The following is a 15,273-nucleotide window of genomic DNA, read 5'->3' as shown; positions in this document are numbered from 1 at the left end:
TCGCCTTCTTATGAATCTGACTGACTCGAATCAGTGTGTATATATACCTCATCACCGCCATCATCCATAAGTTTACTCCTCCACCAAACTACAGCGGTCTTCAACACATCGTCGAGAACTGGAGGGCACCGGATACCTACGGTGCCCATGAAGCTGTCTGGCGAGACGACTTCAGCCGCGACATCGTGCCCAAGAAGTGCCATTCACACAATGACTACTGGCGATCTGTACCGCTCTTTAGCGCACTTGCAGCGGGTTGTACAAGCGTAGAAGCAGACGTGTGGCTGGCGGAGGACGGAGCGCTTCTTGTGAGCCACTCATGGGAATCGACTACGCCACCGCGGACATTGAAAAGTCTTTATCTGGACCCGTTAACGTGGATCTTGACGAAGCGTAATGTCTCCCAGGCATCTGTATACCACAGAGAAATTGGGGTTTTCGACGCAGACTCAGACGCTTCTGTCGTTCTTTTAGTCGACTTCAAGAACGATGCGTATGCAATCTGGAATGCGCTCCTGGCACAGCTAGAACCTCTTCGGGATAGAAACTGGGTCACGTACTACGACGGCGAGAAGGTGCATCATGGTCCGCTCACTATCGTCGGCACAGGCAATATCGCCCTGGAGTCTGTCCTATTGAACCACACCAATCGCTTCGTCTTCTTCGATGCGCCGCTTCTGTCTATTGCCACCGGCAACACTACTTTCAACAATACAAACTCGTACTACGCCAGTGTCAGTCTCAAAGATGCAATTGGTAAAATTTGGTTCAACCAACTGAGCGCAGAGCAAGAGAAGATCCTGAAAACCCAGATCGAGATGGTGCAGGAGACGGGATTAATGAGCAGATATTGGGATACTCCTGGTTGGCCGATTAGTCTGAGAGACATGCTGTGGTTTAAGCTCACCGAATTTGGCGTCGGAGTGCTCAATGTAGATGACTTGGTGTCGGCAACGAAGTGGAATTGGCATCAGTGCGTCGTCGCTGGCATGACCCTCTGCTGACGTCACGTGCCAAAGAGCCGTTTCGGGACAAGCTCATGACGCACAGAGCCCATGCAGAGAGAACACCTCTGTGTCACCGCACCAGCATCAGCAGCCAACTTCCTCGCCCTTATTAGCATGCAGAAAAAAATGAACTTACATGGAAATGTACACTCTTGGTCGATTGAATGCAATGGCGACAGCTCTGCAAGCAGGGCAAGGAGATGCACGGACACGTATGCACCAACGCGTCTCTAGCGCGCCGGCACAACTGAACACATGCGCTTCACGGCGAAGAGTACACCGTCGCTTGTACGCACCTTCATATATTTCGCCGACACGTGCTATAGTCGCTTCTGGCGCTACGGTTACCGGAAGTGCTTCGACCTGTACTTTCTGTTTGATCGGCAATGGAGCTTGCCTTGGCAGATGGGTCACTTCCGTTACATCCCTCCACACTGGAGAGGTGTCCTTGCGCCGGCTTCACCATGGCGGTTTCATGAACAACACACTTTTTGGTGGCATCACCACACCCGGCATCATTTCCCTCATCATTGCATGATACCTTAATCCGACTACATCGCATAACCTCCCATTCAGGCCACCCACTTGGTGCTGGCTGCTTACTTCTCACGACATCATTTCTCCCATTGTACATTCGATGAGAGACTACAGGTCTACGCGTTTATCTCACAATGCGTAGGATTAAAGTGCCCCGCGGGGTGCCATACCAGCGGCCAATGTCGAGACAACATAAGCGCACCCTTATATATGCGCTTCTTTCGGCCGTCGCGTTCGGCGGGTATTACTGGCTCTACGCGCAGCCCACCGATGCGCTCGCTGTCGCATTCGAAGAGCACGAAGCGTATATGCACGACGGATCGAGTCTCGCGCGCATCAAATCCGAGCAGTCATATGATTGGCGAGAAGCGCCTTTTGTGAACACGATCACGTCCTACATACCGCTGCCGACTACCGCTCCTCGTAAACTCCCGCGCGTCCAGTCCGAAGACTTCCCCGAAACAAGCGCGCAAAGAAAACAGAGGGAACAATGTAGAGTCGCCGTGCGAGACGAATTCAGGCATAGCTGGAATAATTACAAGAAGTTTGCGTGGGCACAGGATGAGCTTAAGCCAATTACTGGTGAGGGCGAGGAGTCGTTCGGCGGCTGGGGTGCCACACTCGTCGATTCGTTAGACACGTTGTGGATAATGGGACTCAAAGAAGAGTTTGAAGAGGCCGTGGAGGCCGTCGCGGCCATAGATTTTGGCAAGACCAATCTGACCACCGTGAGCGTCTTCGAAACGACTATCAGATACCTCGGCGGCCTGCTGAGCGCATACGACATGAGCGGGAAGCCTATCTTGCTTAAGAAGGCGATACAACTTGGGGAGATGCTGTATCGAGCGTTCGACACAACGAATAATACACCCCTGGGCTGGCTAAATGTGGAGGGTGTCAAGAAGGTACCCAGGCTGGCCTTCTCCGCCGAGAGCAACATTTGCTTTGCCTGTCTCGGCAGCTTAACCATGGAGTTCACGCGGCTGGCGCAGGTCACGTCAGAGCCAAAGTACTACGACGCTGTTGCGAGAATCACCATAATGATGGATCGTGCGCAGGATAGCACAAGGCTTCCTGGCCTATGGCCGACCATGGTAAATGCAGCGAAAGAAGAATTCAATCAATCTCGCTTCTTTTCCATCGGCGCGCTTGCGGACAGCACGTACGAATACTTTCCGAAGATGCATGCGTTGCTGGGTGGAGTGGAACCGGCGTATGAGAAGTTGTACCGCGACTCTGCGGAGATGATTGATGCATACATGCTGTTCCGCCCCATGGTGCCTGACAAGTTCCACGGAGAAGACCTACTCCTGTGCGGCGATGTCTTCACACACGGTGAAGAAGCCAAACTCGACCCAACCATGCAACATCTTACGTGCTTCATTGGCGGCATGTTCGGTCTGGCAGGTCGCCTATTCTCTGATCCTGACCACGTGGATCTCGGCGCGAAGCTTACCAAGGGATGTATATACGCCTACGCCGCCACGCAAACTGGTATCATGCCCGAGACATTCGATATGGTCCCCTGCGACTCCCGGAAAACCTGTCCGTGGAACCAAACAGCTTGGGAAGAGGGTGCGCTGTATCACTATAGCAGCAAATATGTCGAAAGTTTCAACGATGCAGTGGAAAAGTACAAAATCCCACCTGGCTTCACCAACATCCGCGACAAGCGGTATCTGCTCAGACCCGAAGCCATCGAGTCCGTCTTCATCATGTACCGCATCACTGGTGACCGGCAGTATCTCGATGACGCGTGGGACATGTTCACCAGCATTGTTGCCGCAACTCGAACGCCCTATGCCAACGGACAGGTCAGAGACGTCACATTCGTAGCGCCAAAAGCTCCAGGCCGGGCCTATAAATCCGTTCCTGGTGTGGGCGACGTACCTTATACACGCGACGACAATATTGAAAACAAGATGGAGAGTTTCTGGACGGCGGAGACATTGAAGTATTTCTACCTCATCTTCAGCACGCCCGACATGATTAGCTTAGACGACTGGGTGTTCAACACTGAGGCACATCCATTCCGGCGGCCGAAGCCGAGATAGGAGAAGGTTGAGGATGATGCTGGGGCTAGGGCTAGGGTTGATGAACAGCGTAAATGGGATCGCTGGTATCATCTGATATGAATGAGGAAACACCTCATCATCGCTATCGCATTTTGGTAGTGCGTGGCCGGAGCATTGCATTGGTTGACGTTGTATGGTAAGCTTGGATAGCTTTGATGAACTCTTTACATTGCATTCTGCGTTTTGGCTCTTTCGCTTCTTTTCTGACAGCGTTCCTTTCTCCAGCTGCCAGCGTTTCCTTGATCAAGATGCATCACCAAGCTATTCCCTCCTCCTCCGCTTATTGCGATACTCGTCCTCACTCGTAGGTATTCTGAAGTCTTCCTTCCTCTTGATGCCTTCGCTGTTTCCTTCCACGGCCAAAGTCGTCTCCACCGGCCCAACTGTCACGACCGGCTCATCCGCCTCCATCTTCTCAATCGCTAGGATCTCCTCTTTCTTCAACATCTCCTCCTTATCCCTGATCTTCTTGATTTCCCCCTCATCCAGCAGGTCCTCATCCCTCAACATCTCCTCGTCCTCAAGATAGTCGTCCGGCTCCGGCGTATTACCCACCACCGTCTCGAAAACCACCTGAAAACTCCCTTCTTTGACGAACCGCGAATCAACAAGCCGATCCCACTCCTGCGCGACGTATCTGTACTTGTCTTTCGTACTCAACCTAGGATTCACATGCACCACTCCCCTCGACACCGCCAGTAAGATGGGATCCTGGTACGACAATAATTGCGGATGGTCCTTCAACATGCCCTTTATGGCGTCCCAGGCTGTCTCGTATATCGCAGTCCGTGTACCCGTATATTTCCCTTCAAGACCAAGATACCACGAGTCATCCGTCCAGCTAGGCCAGTAGTCTCGCACAGCCCCGGTCTTCCCTTTGCGCAGGCGCTCGAGGAAGCCAGATGCTGGAAACGCGTCGCGTGACGTGCGGACGCCTGTTGGAGGCAAGACACGGGTTGGTGTGTCTAGTGACGACCCGTACACGAACGCGAGACCGGAGTCTTTCCAAGCGCGGTCGAACGCCGGTTTGACAATCTCATCGTGCCAGATTTTGAGGAATTCGGTGTCGATACACGGGACCATGCTTGCGTGGGGAAAGATGACGAAGAGGTGCGGACACGACCCCATTCCCTCTGTCATCTTGTCTTGACTGGGTGTTGTGCTTCCGAACAGCAACGCGCATTGTACGTCTCGAGCTGAGACTGAGTGCCCGTGGAGGGACAGGTAGGCGGCGATGCGGTGCGTGTCGGCTTCGTCGATTGGGTTCACGGATTTCAGGTTCAGTGTGTGGGGGATCCATGGGGTTTGCTCCCAGGTTAGGCGTTTGGCGAAGGCGAGGGAGGTGGGGAGGCAGAAGGAGAGGGCGCTGTAGCATTGTTCGGGGTTTACGGTGGGGGACAGGGCGGAAAGGCCGGGAATGGATCGCTCGTGTGTGGAGGACATGGTGGTGTTGGAGTTGATGAGGTCCAGATGGACGAACGGCTACGCAGGAGGGGTTTTGTTAAAAACGTTTCGATAGAAAGTTTCGGACTATGGGGTAGGCGTGAGAAGTGACTAGAGCATTGTGGGTATGTATGTTTTGCCTGGAGACGTAGTGAATGGTGTAGAGGTTACTAGCCGATGACGCACATGTTCTTCAAGATTTGAGACAGCTGAGTGAAATAGTTTTGTGCTTGCATGTTCTATCAGAATCGCCATCCGCCAGAATTGCGCTGGAAGGCAATAGCAGAGAATCTTGCATAACAAATAGCCTCTCGAATAACTCGCTATATCACTTTTTGAAGTGTCAAGAATGACAGAGTGTTGAATCAACGACCGGGCTGCGTACAATGGATGGAAACTAGTGTAGCTCACATCTCAACAAAGATATTTCTCAGCTCCCGTATACTTAGTAAGAATAATTAAAGGCCGTGGCAGTGGAGAGAAGCGACTCTCAAAAAGATTTTCCTGGTGTACGTGGTGCGACGCAAGAAGCTCGATCATTCCTCGAAAGGTACTGGGAACGTGTTTGAGATTGATCTAGGCTGTGAGCCTTGCTGTAGAAGCTGATACATCTCGACTTGAAGACATTGTGACTGAAGGATACAGCGCCTTGATTCTGATGAGACTTCGAGACTTAATGGATGCTTCGTAGAGTAAAAGACCTCAGCGTTTGAGAGTGGACTGATGAGCTAGACGAGCTTGAGGTTAATTGACAATCGCGACCTTGCTGCACAAGTTCCGAGAGATGGGTTCCTGGATACATGCGCCATTTGGAAATTGGACTATACTGGCTATGTTGATGGCTCGTTGCTATATTGCATGACTTGTATGCAGAGCGCTTGCCTGCAGATCTGAGTCAGCGTGGAAGAATGCCAAGATGGCTGCCTGGATGTCAGCACTAAAGATCATCCTAGTACTACATCTTAAGTACACTGCTGCGCGCTTTTCGACACGACAAACCTCATTTTTCTTACACTCCATTGAGATGTCTTATTGTTCGTGGAAGAATCATGGAGGTGGGCGTTGCATCGACCGGAAACCAGCCTAACGGAATCCCGGGACTCGGCAGCTTATCTTCGCGCACCACGGCGACACTGCGGGCCTGACTGCCGCATTCTGGTCCACGACGCCGCTGCTCGCGGGAACGCCGTCCACATCTGCGTGCTTCAATCCACCAAGGCTTCATCTTGTGATGGACAAGCACGACCTAGCGGGCGCCACCCCCACTTGGCAACGCTTATCGTCGCATTCTCGAGGACAACGCCAAACGACGAGCGCCCCAATCGCACGAGACAGGATCGTCTGTCGCACGAACGCCGAGGAAACTTCCCTAAATTGCATTGCAATTGTTCGGCGACACCAGGTCTGCCCGCGATTGGCTTGTCGCGCGGTCATAAGCACGGCGAATGCTCTTCCGGGCGCATTCGATATCGTGTCTGCGGATGATGCCATTCAACCTGGTGGCGACACCATTCCGTTGTTTACCTAGGTATCGGTCGCTATCAGCCTGCCGTTGCAACAGGGTGCCAGGCCATCCCCTTTGGAACGGCATCTCCGACACGGGATGGCACGACCTCGTTATCCCCGCAGTTTCCTGCCCAATATACGGTTGCAGGCTTCGTTTCTGATATGCCGGGTGTTCTAGAATACGAAGGGAAGAAGTGATAGGACCCACGGGTTGCACAGTTAGGTTACCTGCCGTGCCACCAACATCGCCTTGCATGATCTTTAGATACCCTTCTGTATTCGGCCGCTTCCTGACATGGGACACCTGCCCTTTCAAACCTAGGAGTGGCAGTCCTATCGCTCCTGCAACAGGGGCCTTATCTGACGTGCTATTGCGCGCAACCTCGCCGCAATCACACAGGTGAAGGCTACGATAACGCGTTTGCACTAGAACACGTGAGCAGTTGTATATTTGAGTAACAGTACTCCCCGCTCGGACAATGAACCAAACCACTACCGCGCGCAACCATGGCAGCTCCTCTTGGTGACGTGATGGTTATGGGCCGCCCCGACGGCGTCGAGGGCAAGGTCGTCAATCTCCCCAGCCACCAGGCTATCAACGACTTCAGCGAAAAGAAGCATGCTGCCCACGACGGAGACATCGACATCAAAGGCCCTTTGGACCCTGAGATCAAGGCCGCTCTTCCCGAGTACGATGGCGATGGGCACGACAAGGACGGCGACGGTGAGGATCATGTCATCGTTACTGGCGCCGACGCAGCAGCCTACCTACTGCCTATGCGAGACGACTTTGTGCCTGCGTTGACTTTCCGGAGTCTGCTTCTGGCCACCGTCTTATCCGGATTCCAAGCCGTTGTGTACCAGATCTATCAGGTATGTCAACATCTCCACAGGCTGCGTACCTTGAATGCTGACGAAACCAGTTCAAACCCACTCTCGTCACAATCCAAGGAACCTTCATCGTCCTCATGGCCTACTTCCTCGGCAGGGGATGGGTCAAGCTACTGCCCCGCGGAGACAAGTTCGAGGCTCGGTGGAGGGAGAAGGGCGGAGTCGGCAAAGCGCCCATGTGGATTACAATCATGTCCTTCTTCAACCACGGCGAGTGGAACTTGAAAGAGCATGCCATCACATCCATCACCGCGACTTCCGCATCGATTGCTGCTCCCGCCAGTCAGGTCTTCGCTGCATCTGACCTCTTCTACGACATGCCTTTGAGCCCCGTCACAGTCATCTTCAGCACCATTTCTATTGGACTCTTTGGATACGGTATCTGCGGTATCATGCGTCCCATCTGCGTGTGGCACGTTGACTCGGTCTACTGGAGCAGTCTTCCTACAGTCAAGGTTCTCCAAGGTCTCCACTGGCAGAGCGTCAAGGATTCAAAGCCTCTCCGATGGTTCTGGATTGCCTTCTCTTGCATGTTCGTCTACGAGTTCTTCCCTGCATACATCTTCCCCTGGTTGAACTCTATCTCGATCCCCTGTCTGGCTGCCATGCATGCGACTGGAAATACGGCAGCTACGCTTACCAACCTCTTCGGTGGTGCCTCAAACAACGAGGGCCTTGGTTGGTTCAGCATTTCGCTTGACTGGCAATACGTAAGAAGGCGCTCCGAAACACTCATACTCTGCAGACACTAATCGCTATTACAGATCACTTCCTTCCAGTCCTCGCTTCCGCTCAAGCTCCAACTCCATCAAGCTGCCGGTTTCGTGTTCTGCTTTTTCATTATGCTTGGCATTTACTACGGCAATGCTTGGGGTTCGAAGGACCTGCCTTTCATGTCAACACGTCTCTTGACCCAGGAGGGCAAGCAGTACCCAAGCGAGAGCGTCTTCATCGATGGCATTCTGGATGAGAAGGCTCTCCTGCAATACGGTCTACCGAGGATTACTGGCACCTTCGCTTACGCCATGTTCATGGCCAATGCTGCGATCGGTGCCCTCATCGCCCACATCGTGCTCTTCTGGGGCGGCGACACAGTCCGAGCATTCAAGGATGCCAAAAAGGGCAAGTTCGACGATCCTCACCACGCGCACATGGCCAAGCACTACAAGGACGCACCACAGTGGTGGTACCTTGCCGTACTCGTCGTCAGTTTCGTGCTCGGTCTCGTCGTTGTCATCAAGGAGAACGTCACTCTCCCCGTTTGGGCCTACGTTATCGCACTGGTAATGGGCACGATCATCTCGCCCTTCAGCACCCTCCTCTACGCCCGCTTCGGTAACGGTATCGCAACCAACAACCTGTCCAAGGTCATTGCCGGACTGATCCTCCCCGGTCGCCCCATCGGTAACATGTACTTCGCCGCATGGTCGCACAACGTCATCAACAGCGCCGTGCAACTCAGCATGGACCTCAAACTAGGCGAATACCTCAAGATCCCGCCCCGCGTGATGTTCATGACACAAATTTACGGCACCGTCCTCGGCGGCTTCATCAACTACGCCGTCATGATCTCCATCGTAACTGGAAACAAGCACCTCCTCGCCGACACCGACGGTAACGCGTCGTGGTCTGGTGCAAACATTCAATCTTACAACACCAACGCCTCCACCTGGGCCCTCGCCGCCTACCTCTACAAGCAAGGAAAAGCGTACTCCATCGTCCCCTTCGGTCTCCTCATCGGCGCCGCTATCGTCCTCGCTCACCGGATCTTCGTTCGCTTCGTACCCAAGATCGGTAACTTCTCTCTTCGCGAGATCAACTTCCCCCAGTTCATTCAGTACGCTGGTTACATCCCTTACAACCAGAGTCAGACGTGCGTGCTTCTCAGCTGGACGATTGTGGGTTTCTTCACGCAGTTCTACCTCAGGAACTACCGTCCCCGCATCTTCAAGGACTACTCGTACCTCATCGCGGGTGCGTTTGATGGCGCGAGTTTGACTTGCTTGTTCATTTTGTCGTTTGCTGTGTTTGGAGCTGGAGGCCCGGCGATCCCTTTCCCGCAGTGGTGGGGTAACAACGTCGCTGGTAACTACGATTTGTGCCCTGTTGCGGAGTAGAGATGAAAGACGCTTTACAGACGGAGGTAGAGGCACGAAGTATGTAGTTCACTGTCGCTTTAGATACCATCCATAATTATCTCAGACTACTATGTTCAACATGCTATCTACATATCCCCCTCAGCTATTCTCTCTCTACCACTTTCCAACACACATTCTTCATCCCAACCTACCACGCAACAGGCACACCATCATACCTAAAAAACCTCCCACTATCCGCCTCCTTCAACCCCCCCACAACCTCCAACATACTCCCCACGCTAACACTCGCCTCAATCATCGCGCCCTCGCCCCCCATCCTCGTCTTCACCCACCCAGGATCCATACAAATCACCTTGACCCCCTGCTTCTTCAAATCCTTCGCCTGGTGCACCGTCAACATGTTCAACGCCGCTTTGCTCATACTATAAGTACAGCATTTAGTTATATCCGTCGCAACAGTCAGACTACCGAGCCCGGACGACATGTTCAGCACTGTAGCGCCGCGGGCGAGGTATTTTTGTAAGGAGGAGACGATTTTCGCCGGGCCGAGCACGTTGGTTTGCATGTGCTCTGACATGCTTTTCGGATCGAGCGTCAGCGATGTGTCGCTGGATGTTGCGTTTATGCCGGCGACGTTGAAGAGGTAGTCGAGTGATGCGCCGCTCTTGGATAGGATTTCTGCGACGCGGAACTCGATGCTGGAGAGGGAGTCGAGCGAGGAGACGTCGCATTCGATGATGTGGATTTTGGGGTTGGTTTTGCTCATCGCTTCCAAGTCGGCAATGTCTCCTGTTTTCGAGCGTACGCCCGCGATGATGGTGTTGTCGCCCTTTGCAGCCAACTGCCGCACGAATTCCAAGCCAATACCGCGATTCGCGCCTGTGAGGAAGTAGGTTGCCATTTTGTGTGGAGGTTTTCTCGATCTTGATCTCGATGTAGTAGAAGGGATATGATGTGGTTTTGGTTTTATGATGATGGTTTGGGCGATTGGAGCGGAGGAGTCTGTGAGGGCTCGTAGGGGAAGCGTTGCTGGAGCAGATTTCCGCGGTATGGGTTGCAAATGTGGACGCGAAAAGTTTTGGGATGCGGACGAGCGACTTGATGATGTACTTCGCCTCCGCGGACGGGCTGATGTGCTGGTGGATGTGGATGTCGTGTGCCGTGTGGCATGCATGGGGGCTGCTTCCACCGGGTAAATCATGGTGGTGACGTGTGGTGCGGAGCGTGGGAAGAGGGGAAGTTGGATGCGAGTTTGAGCAGGTCGTTGGATATCAGATATTTAGTTAGCAAAAGACCTATATGTTGTTCGTCGATTTGGTTATATGTATATATGCACGTACCATCTGTTCGCTTGAAGGAGTTGGTTGGCGGACCCGTTAATCGGGGTCGGACGTGTCAGACCTGTCAACTCTGTGACATGGGGCTTCATGCGACACGGCGTGTCGACCAGAACGAGGCTGCGATGTTATGCTTTCGCGGAAATTGTGTCTCGAATTTCCTAATTCTAAGGTTGGAATGGTCGTTTAGTCGTCGTGAGATTGGCAGGATCGAAATGCCTCGGGCGAGCCCGACACCAGCTGGTGGGATTCGTCATGCGATGGACACGCGACCATTTCCTAGATCGTGACGATGCATTGGAAATTGCGACAGATTAGTACATGTGGAGAGATATGAATTCGTGAGTTGCATAATTACTATTTCGAGCGTAACTTGTAAATATTACCCTTAGCATTGGCACATGATGGAAGGGAAAGAATAGCTTCACTCTCTCATCGGCCGCTGACAACATCGCCGCCTCGACTGTCTGACGCGCGTAGCGTGCCTTTGGTCTGGTATCTGACCCACTCTTGATGTCTCCACTTGTCTGCCACCTCCATATCCAATGCTCCATCATCCGACCGTCCAGCGTCGAGGTATAACTTACTCCATGTGGTCAACCTTGCGCTTCTCACTGGCGCCCTTCACCACACTGGATAGGTCGACGACTGTTTCGTGTTAGCAGAGGAACTGAACTTGACAGAGACATGGTCAACTTACGAGGTAGATCGAATGGGAAGTCGACACTGGCCAGCATAATGGCGAAGAAAATGTACCATCCACAAAGACATGTGACAAAGGTGAAAGCACCAGCAGCTTCGGCAAGTTTGACTGCAAGAGCTGCTTGACCATTGGCAAGCTGTAGGTAGCTTCCGGCAAGGAGACCAAAGGCGGGTACAAGGGTGAAGAAGATAAGGAAGAAGATGAGGTTCGTGCGGATGGAGCAGACGAGGTAGACGAGGCATAGAATGCCCATCATGATGAGGAAGTATGCTATGTCAACCGTTAGAGCTGCGATTCCGAATCATGTTGTAGGCAACGTACCAAGACCGACATTAAAGCCCACAGACTCGAGACCTGTGCTGCCTTCGACGCTTGGATCCGCGTATGCGGCGTATGAGTTGTAGAACGGCTGGAGAGTTGCGGCGAAACCGAGCCAGAAGGCACCGAAAGAGCAGAAGACAACGAAGGGGAAGGTGTTGCCGAGAATCCACTGTGGTAGCTGTTAGTGGTTGCCGTTACAAGTTTCAGACCAAACATACTTCACCGAGGCCACCGAGGATCATGAGCAGACCACCGCAGAAGTAATACCATCCGATGCTTGCAGATCCAGACCCACCAGCGCCTCGCCATCCCATAAGGGTCATGCTCAATGGGTGTAGCGACAATAGGAAACCGATCAAAGCGCTGTGCAATGTTAGCGTCCACGAACCCGAAGTGTGTGATGAGAACTTACAGAGGTGTTGGGTTACCGAACGTCTTGCGCAGATCTCCCTTTACTTTGTTCGGAGGTGACAGGTATAGCTTCTCGAAAAGCTCTGGCGAGATGGAGATGCTACCTGCTGTTCGGATTTGATGCAGCGCGGTACCAGAGTCGGCCGAAGCATCGAGGTGTGCGTGTCCGCCGTATCCATTGCCGTAAGCTAGAGAGTGTCAGCCGGATCCGAAAGTACGCGTCGCAAAAGTGCCTTACCATCTTGCCGAGAAAAGTCCTTCTCCAAAGCGTTGGGGTTATCCATCATTCGTGTCGTCGACTCGTTCCTCGCAGTTGATCCAGCTGATAGAGTCTCCGCGTCCCGAGCCGTAGTCGCACCGAGATGGGCGTCGTTTGATGCGTACTTGTGGTCGTGGTTGGAAGTCATACAGGCGATGTGGTTATCGAAGAGACCGCTTCCGTTCGAGTTAGTATTAGAGGAAGATGTTTCGTGATGATGGCCAGTGGAAGAAGTGGTAGTAGCTGTGGAGGTCTCGTAACGTGACATAGGAGGCTAGAAGATGGAGGATAGGATTGATATAGGTGGGCAGACAATCTTCATTAAGAGTGTAGGTAACGTAACGATGGTGCTCCGCAAACCTTGAGGCACGGATTCCAATTCCAAGAAAGCGTAGCCGCGGACGAAAGCAAGGGATCATCACCAAGTATGTGGCAGGTGCAGCCAGGCCACCCCGGTAGAACAAGAGTTTGAGGACCAACCGCTGCGGCTCCGCGTTGGACCTGATGCACGTAGTAGAATTGGCGGGAGGGCAGATCTGCCCAGACTAGAGCTCGAAGGGCGGCCAGGTCATGATTCGCCGGAGTCATGAGGAGTTCATCCTTAGCTGCGGACGTGGCTTCTCTGGCGACGCATCCCAAGAAACAACAGTGGCGTTCCGCGCCGTCACATTGCACACCCCCAACGTTCTGCCTATAATACCATCGGGGCTTATCCAAAAGTGCATGATAACATACGTCCGAATGAGCAATTGGATATGAGGATTCCAGTAAAGGACTCTACGATAAGCATGCTTCTTCATGAAACACAATTGATCACACTCTTAGCCTCGCCGTATGGGCAAGACCTCGGCGACTCTAGTGCCCAAAACGGTCGCAATGCAAATGGTACGCATTGAACGTTGTAACGTGATCGTGATCCGACTCAGTGACAACCAGTAAGGGATCTGCAGCTGCAGGAAATAAGATCGGTTCTGCGGAGTCGAGTGGAGATGAAGCACGCGAAAGCTGGGGATGTGTGCGGAGCCTAGACTTTGGAGCTAAATGATCGTCGGGCCGTCACTGATTGGGGTTGACTTTGCGGGGAAAGCGTGCTAGGAACGCTAGATCCGGATGAGTGGTGCAGGCGTTATTCCCAAACGTCATGTCGCCCACGGCATCTCTGAAGCCGTGCATAAGAGTTCCTTTTGACGTCTCGCAAACGACTCGTGTAGGCGACATCGATTACTGATGGTGTGGTTCCAAAGTGCAATCGCATGCAACGTTGCAATTGAGGCAGTTGCAGATCTGTGTGACGAGAACCTCCAACTGCTTCGACTCAGTCCAGAACATATGCAGTCCGGCCTCGTGCGGCGAAGCTGTTGTGGTTGCATGTGCATTATGATCGATATATCAGTTCCGCAGTTGGTGTCAAACTGCAAGGGAGGGCCCAGAGCCAGCCCCCGCGTTCCACTACCGAGGTGTGCATGGTGGCTTGAGAATCTGGTGTGACTGGTATCGAGCGTAGGGCATTTGGCGAGTAGCTTGCGCTCATCCGACCACGTAACGGGAAGGCGGCGGATTGATTCCGCGAGTAAGCCTGCCTAACCCAATCCGGCCTACGATGGGGGAAGACTGGTGTTTTTTGAAACCAAGCCCCGGAAATAGGTAGACGCACAAACACTGGGCTCGTGGTTCGTGTGAACTGTGGCTGGCATGTCGCATAAAGTATTCCGGGGGGTTGCGATGTTTCGTGCAGGCTCCAGTCGCACTCGAAATGAAAGCCTGGTTGACCGCACGTCGCACGACGATTCCCGCAATTCGTTCCGATTAACGCGCTCTTGCAACCTCTTAGTCGGCAATAGGCAAGTCTGCCAGGTGTCCAAAAGGCAGACCGCATCTTCCGTGGATCCGAGTCATCAGCATCCCAGTCAGACCGCGACCCAGGATCCTAGCGGCGTATGCCGTGACCCCTCTGATCCGAAGGGCTTCGGGCTTTCCGCGCTCACAGGGAACGACGCTTCCGGACCAGCACAAAGTTGTCCATAGAAACTGCATCGCCTTATCCACTGTGAAAGCATGCACTTGCTCTGGGGGACATCCTTTCACTGCGTACAAGCTATCGGCAACCGAAATCGGCAATCGGAGAACGTGACACGAGACTGCGACCAAGAGTCCTATGCGAAATGTGGAGTATGCGGCGTTGAAGGTTCAAGTCGGTGGCCTTCGGAGGGTTTCGGTCTTCGGTGCTTTCCAGTGTTGGAGTGCCGAAAGCTGGTGGGAACGTACAAGGAGATACAGATCGTCGGTACATTCGGATGTTCGATGGCTCAAAGTCTCGTGGTCGTTCGCACCTTCTGCTCCTGGGGGCCCCGTACTTGTTCAGCATGGACAGGTGCGCGTCGCTCCTGCCTAGTGCCGAACGACTGTCATAAACTCGTTCGCCATGATCGCGAAATGTACCGATGATCGAGTCGAGCAGATTGTGTACAGGATGATTAGTTGGTTACTGTCTTTGCGAATGGACATGTATTCCGCGCCAGTCAACATGATGCAAGGTCAACAGAAGGGCTGACAGAAGAGGAAGGTGCATTGCACGTGCTCTCAGAGAAGATGAGATGGATCAGTTTGAGAGAAGGTACCAAGCCGGCACGTCATTCTCTTTATACCTGCGCATATGACGAGATGGATGGTGGTGATGAGAAGAT

The 15,273-nt window shown here is 53.0% G+C and overlaps 6 protein-coding genes across 6 annotated transcripts; 3 read left to right on the top strand and 3 right to left on the bottom strand.

The window, feature by feature from the left end:
- Window positions 1-489: 489 nt before the first annotated feature.
- Window positions 490-1,004, top strand: J4E88_008745 (uncharacterized protein; the record flags this gene model as incomplete). Its single annotated transcript, XM_049402354.1, has 2 exons — window positions 490-493; window positions 529-1,004. The coding sequence occupies 2 exons, from the start codon at window positions 490-492 to the stop codon at window positions 1,002-1,004; spliced, it is 480 nt and encodes a 159-aa protein (XP_049252025.1).
- Window positions 1,005-1,678: 674 nt separating this feature from the next.
- On the top strand, window positions 1,679-3,598 carry J4E88_008744 (uncharacterized protein; the record flags this gene model as incomplete). Its single annotated transcript, XM_049402353.1, is given in 2 exon segments — window positions 1,679-1,682; window positions 1,695-3,598. 2 exon segments carry the CDS (start codon window positions 1,679-1,681, stop codon window positions 3,596-3,598), a joined length of 1,908 nt encoding a protein of 635 aa, XP_049252024.1.
- A 282-nt stretch (window positions 3,599-3,880) lies between these two features.
- Window positions 3,881-5,062, bottom strand: J4E88_008743 (uncharacterized protein; the record flags this gene model as incomplete). The annotated part of the gene is made up of 1 exon (XM_049402352.1): window positions 3,881-5,062. One exon carries the CDS (start codon window positions 5,060-5,062, stop codon window positions 3,881-3,883), a length of 1,182 nt encoding a protein of 393 aa, XP_049252023.1.
- A 2,013-nt stretch (window positions 5,063-7,075) lies between these two features.
- On the top strand, window positions 7,076-9,576 carry J4E88_008742 (uncharacterized protein; the record flags this gene model as incomplete). The annotated part of the gene is made up of 3 exons (XM_049402351.1): window positions 7,076-7,441; window positions 7,492-8,169; window positions 8,224-9,576. 3 exons carry the CDS (start codon window positions 7,076-7,078, stop codon window positions 9,574-9,576), a joined length of 2,397 nt encoding a protein of 798 aa, XP_049252022.1.
- Window positions 9,577-9,745: 169 nt separating this feature from the next.
- J4E88_008741 (uncharacterized protein) lies at window positions 9,746-10,459 on the bottom strand (the record flags this gene model as incomplete). The annotated part of the gene is made up of 1 exon (XM_049402350.1): window positions 9,746-10,459. The coding sequence occupies one exon, from the start codon at window positions 10,457-10,459 to the stop codon at window positions 9,746-9,748; it is 714 nt and encodes a 237-aa protein (XP_049252021.1).
- A 1,019-nt stretch (window positions 10,460-11,478) lies between these two features.
- Window positions 11,479-12,737, bottom strand: J4E88_008740 (uncharacterized protein; the record flags this gene model as incomplete). Its single annotated transcript, XM_049402349.1, has 6 exons — window positions 11,479-11,543; window positions 11,596-11,868; window positions 11,920-12,088; window positions 12,138-12,282; window positions 12,332-12,518; window positions 12,569-12,737. 6 exons carry the CDS (start codon window positions 12,735-12,737, stop codon window positions 11,479-11,481), a joined length of 1,008 nt encoding a protein of 335 aa, XP_049252020.1.
- Between the last annotated feature and the right edge of the window lie 2,536 nt (window positions 12,738-15,273).

The sequence above is a fragment of the Alternaria novae-zelandiae genome, assembly GCF_023758075.1.
Source record: "Alternaria novae-zelandiae strain BMP 2774 chromosome Unknown scaffold_20, whole genome shotgun sequence".
In the NCBI taxonomy this organism is placed as follows: domain Eukaryota; kingdom Fungi; phylum Ascomycota; class Dothideomycetes; order Pleosporales; family Pleosporaceae; genus Alternaria; species Alternaria novae-zelandiae.
The sequence above is the reverse complement of the archived record's forward strand: the minus strand, read 5'-3'. Positions and strand labels throughout refer to the sequence as shown.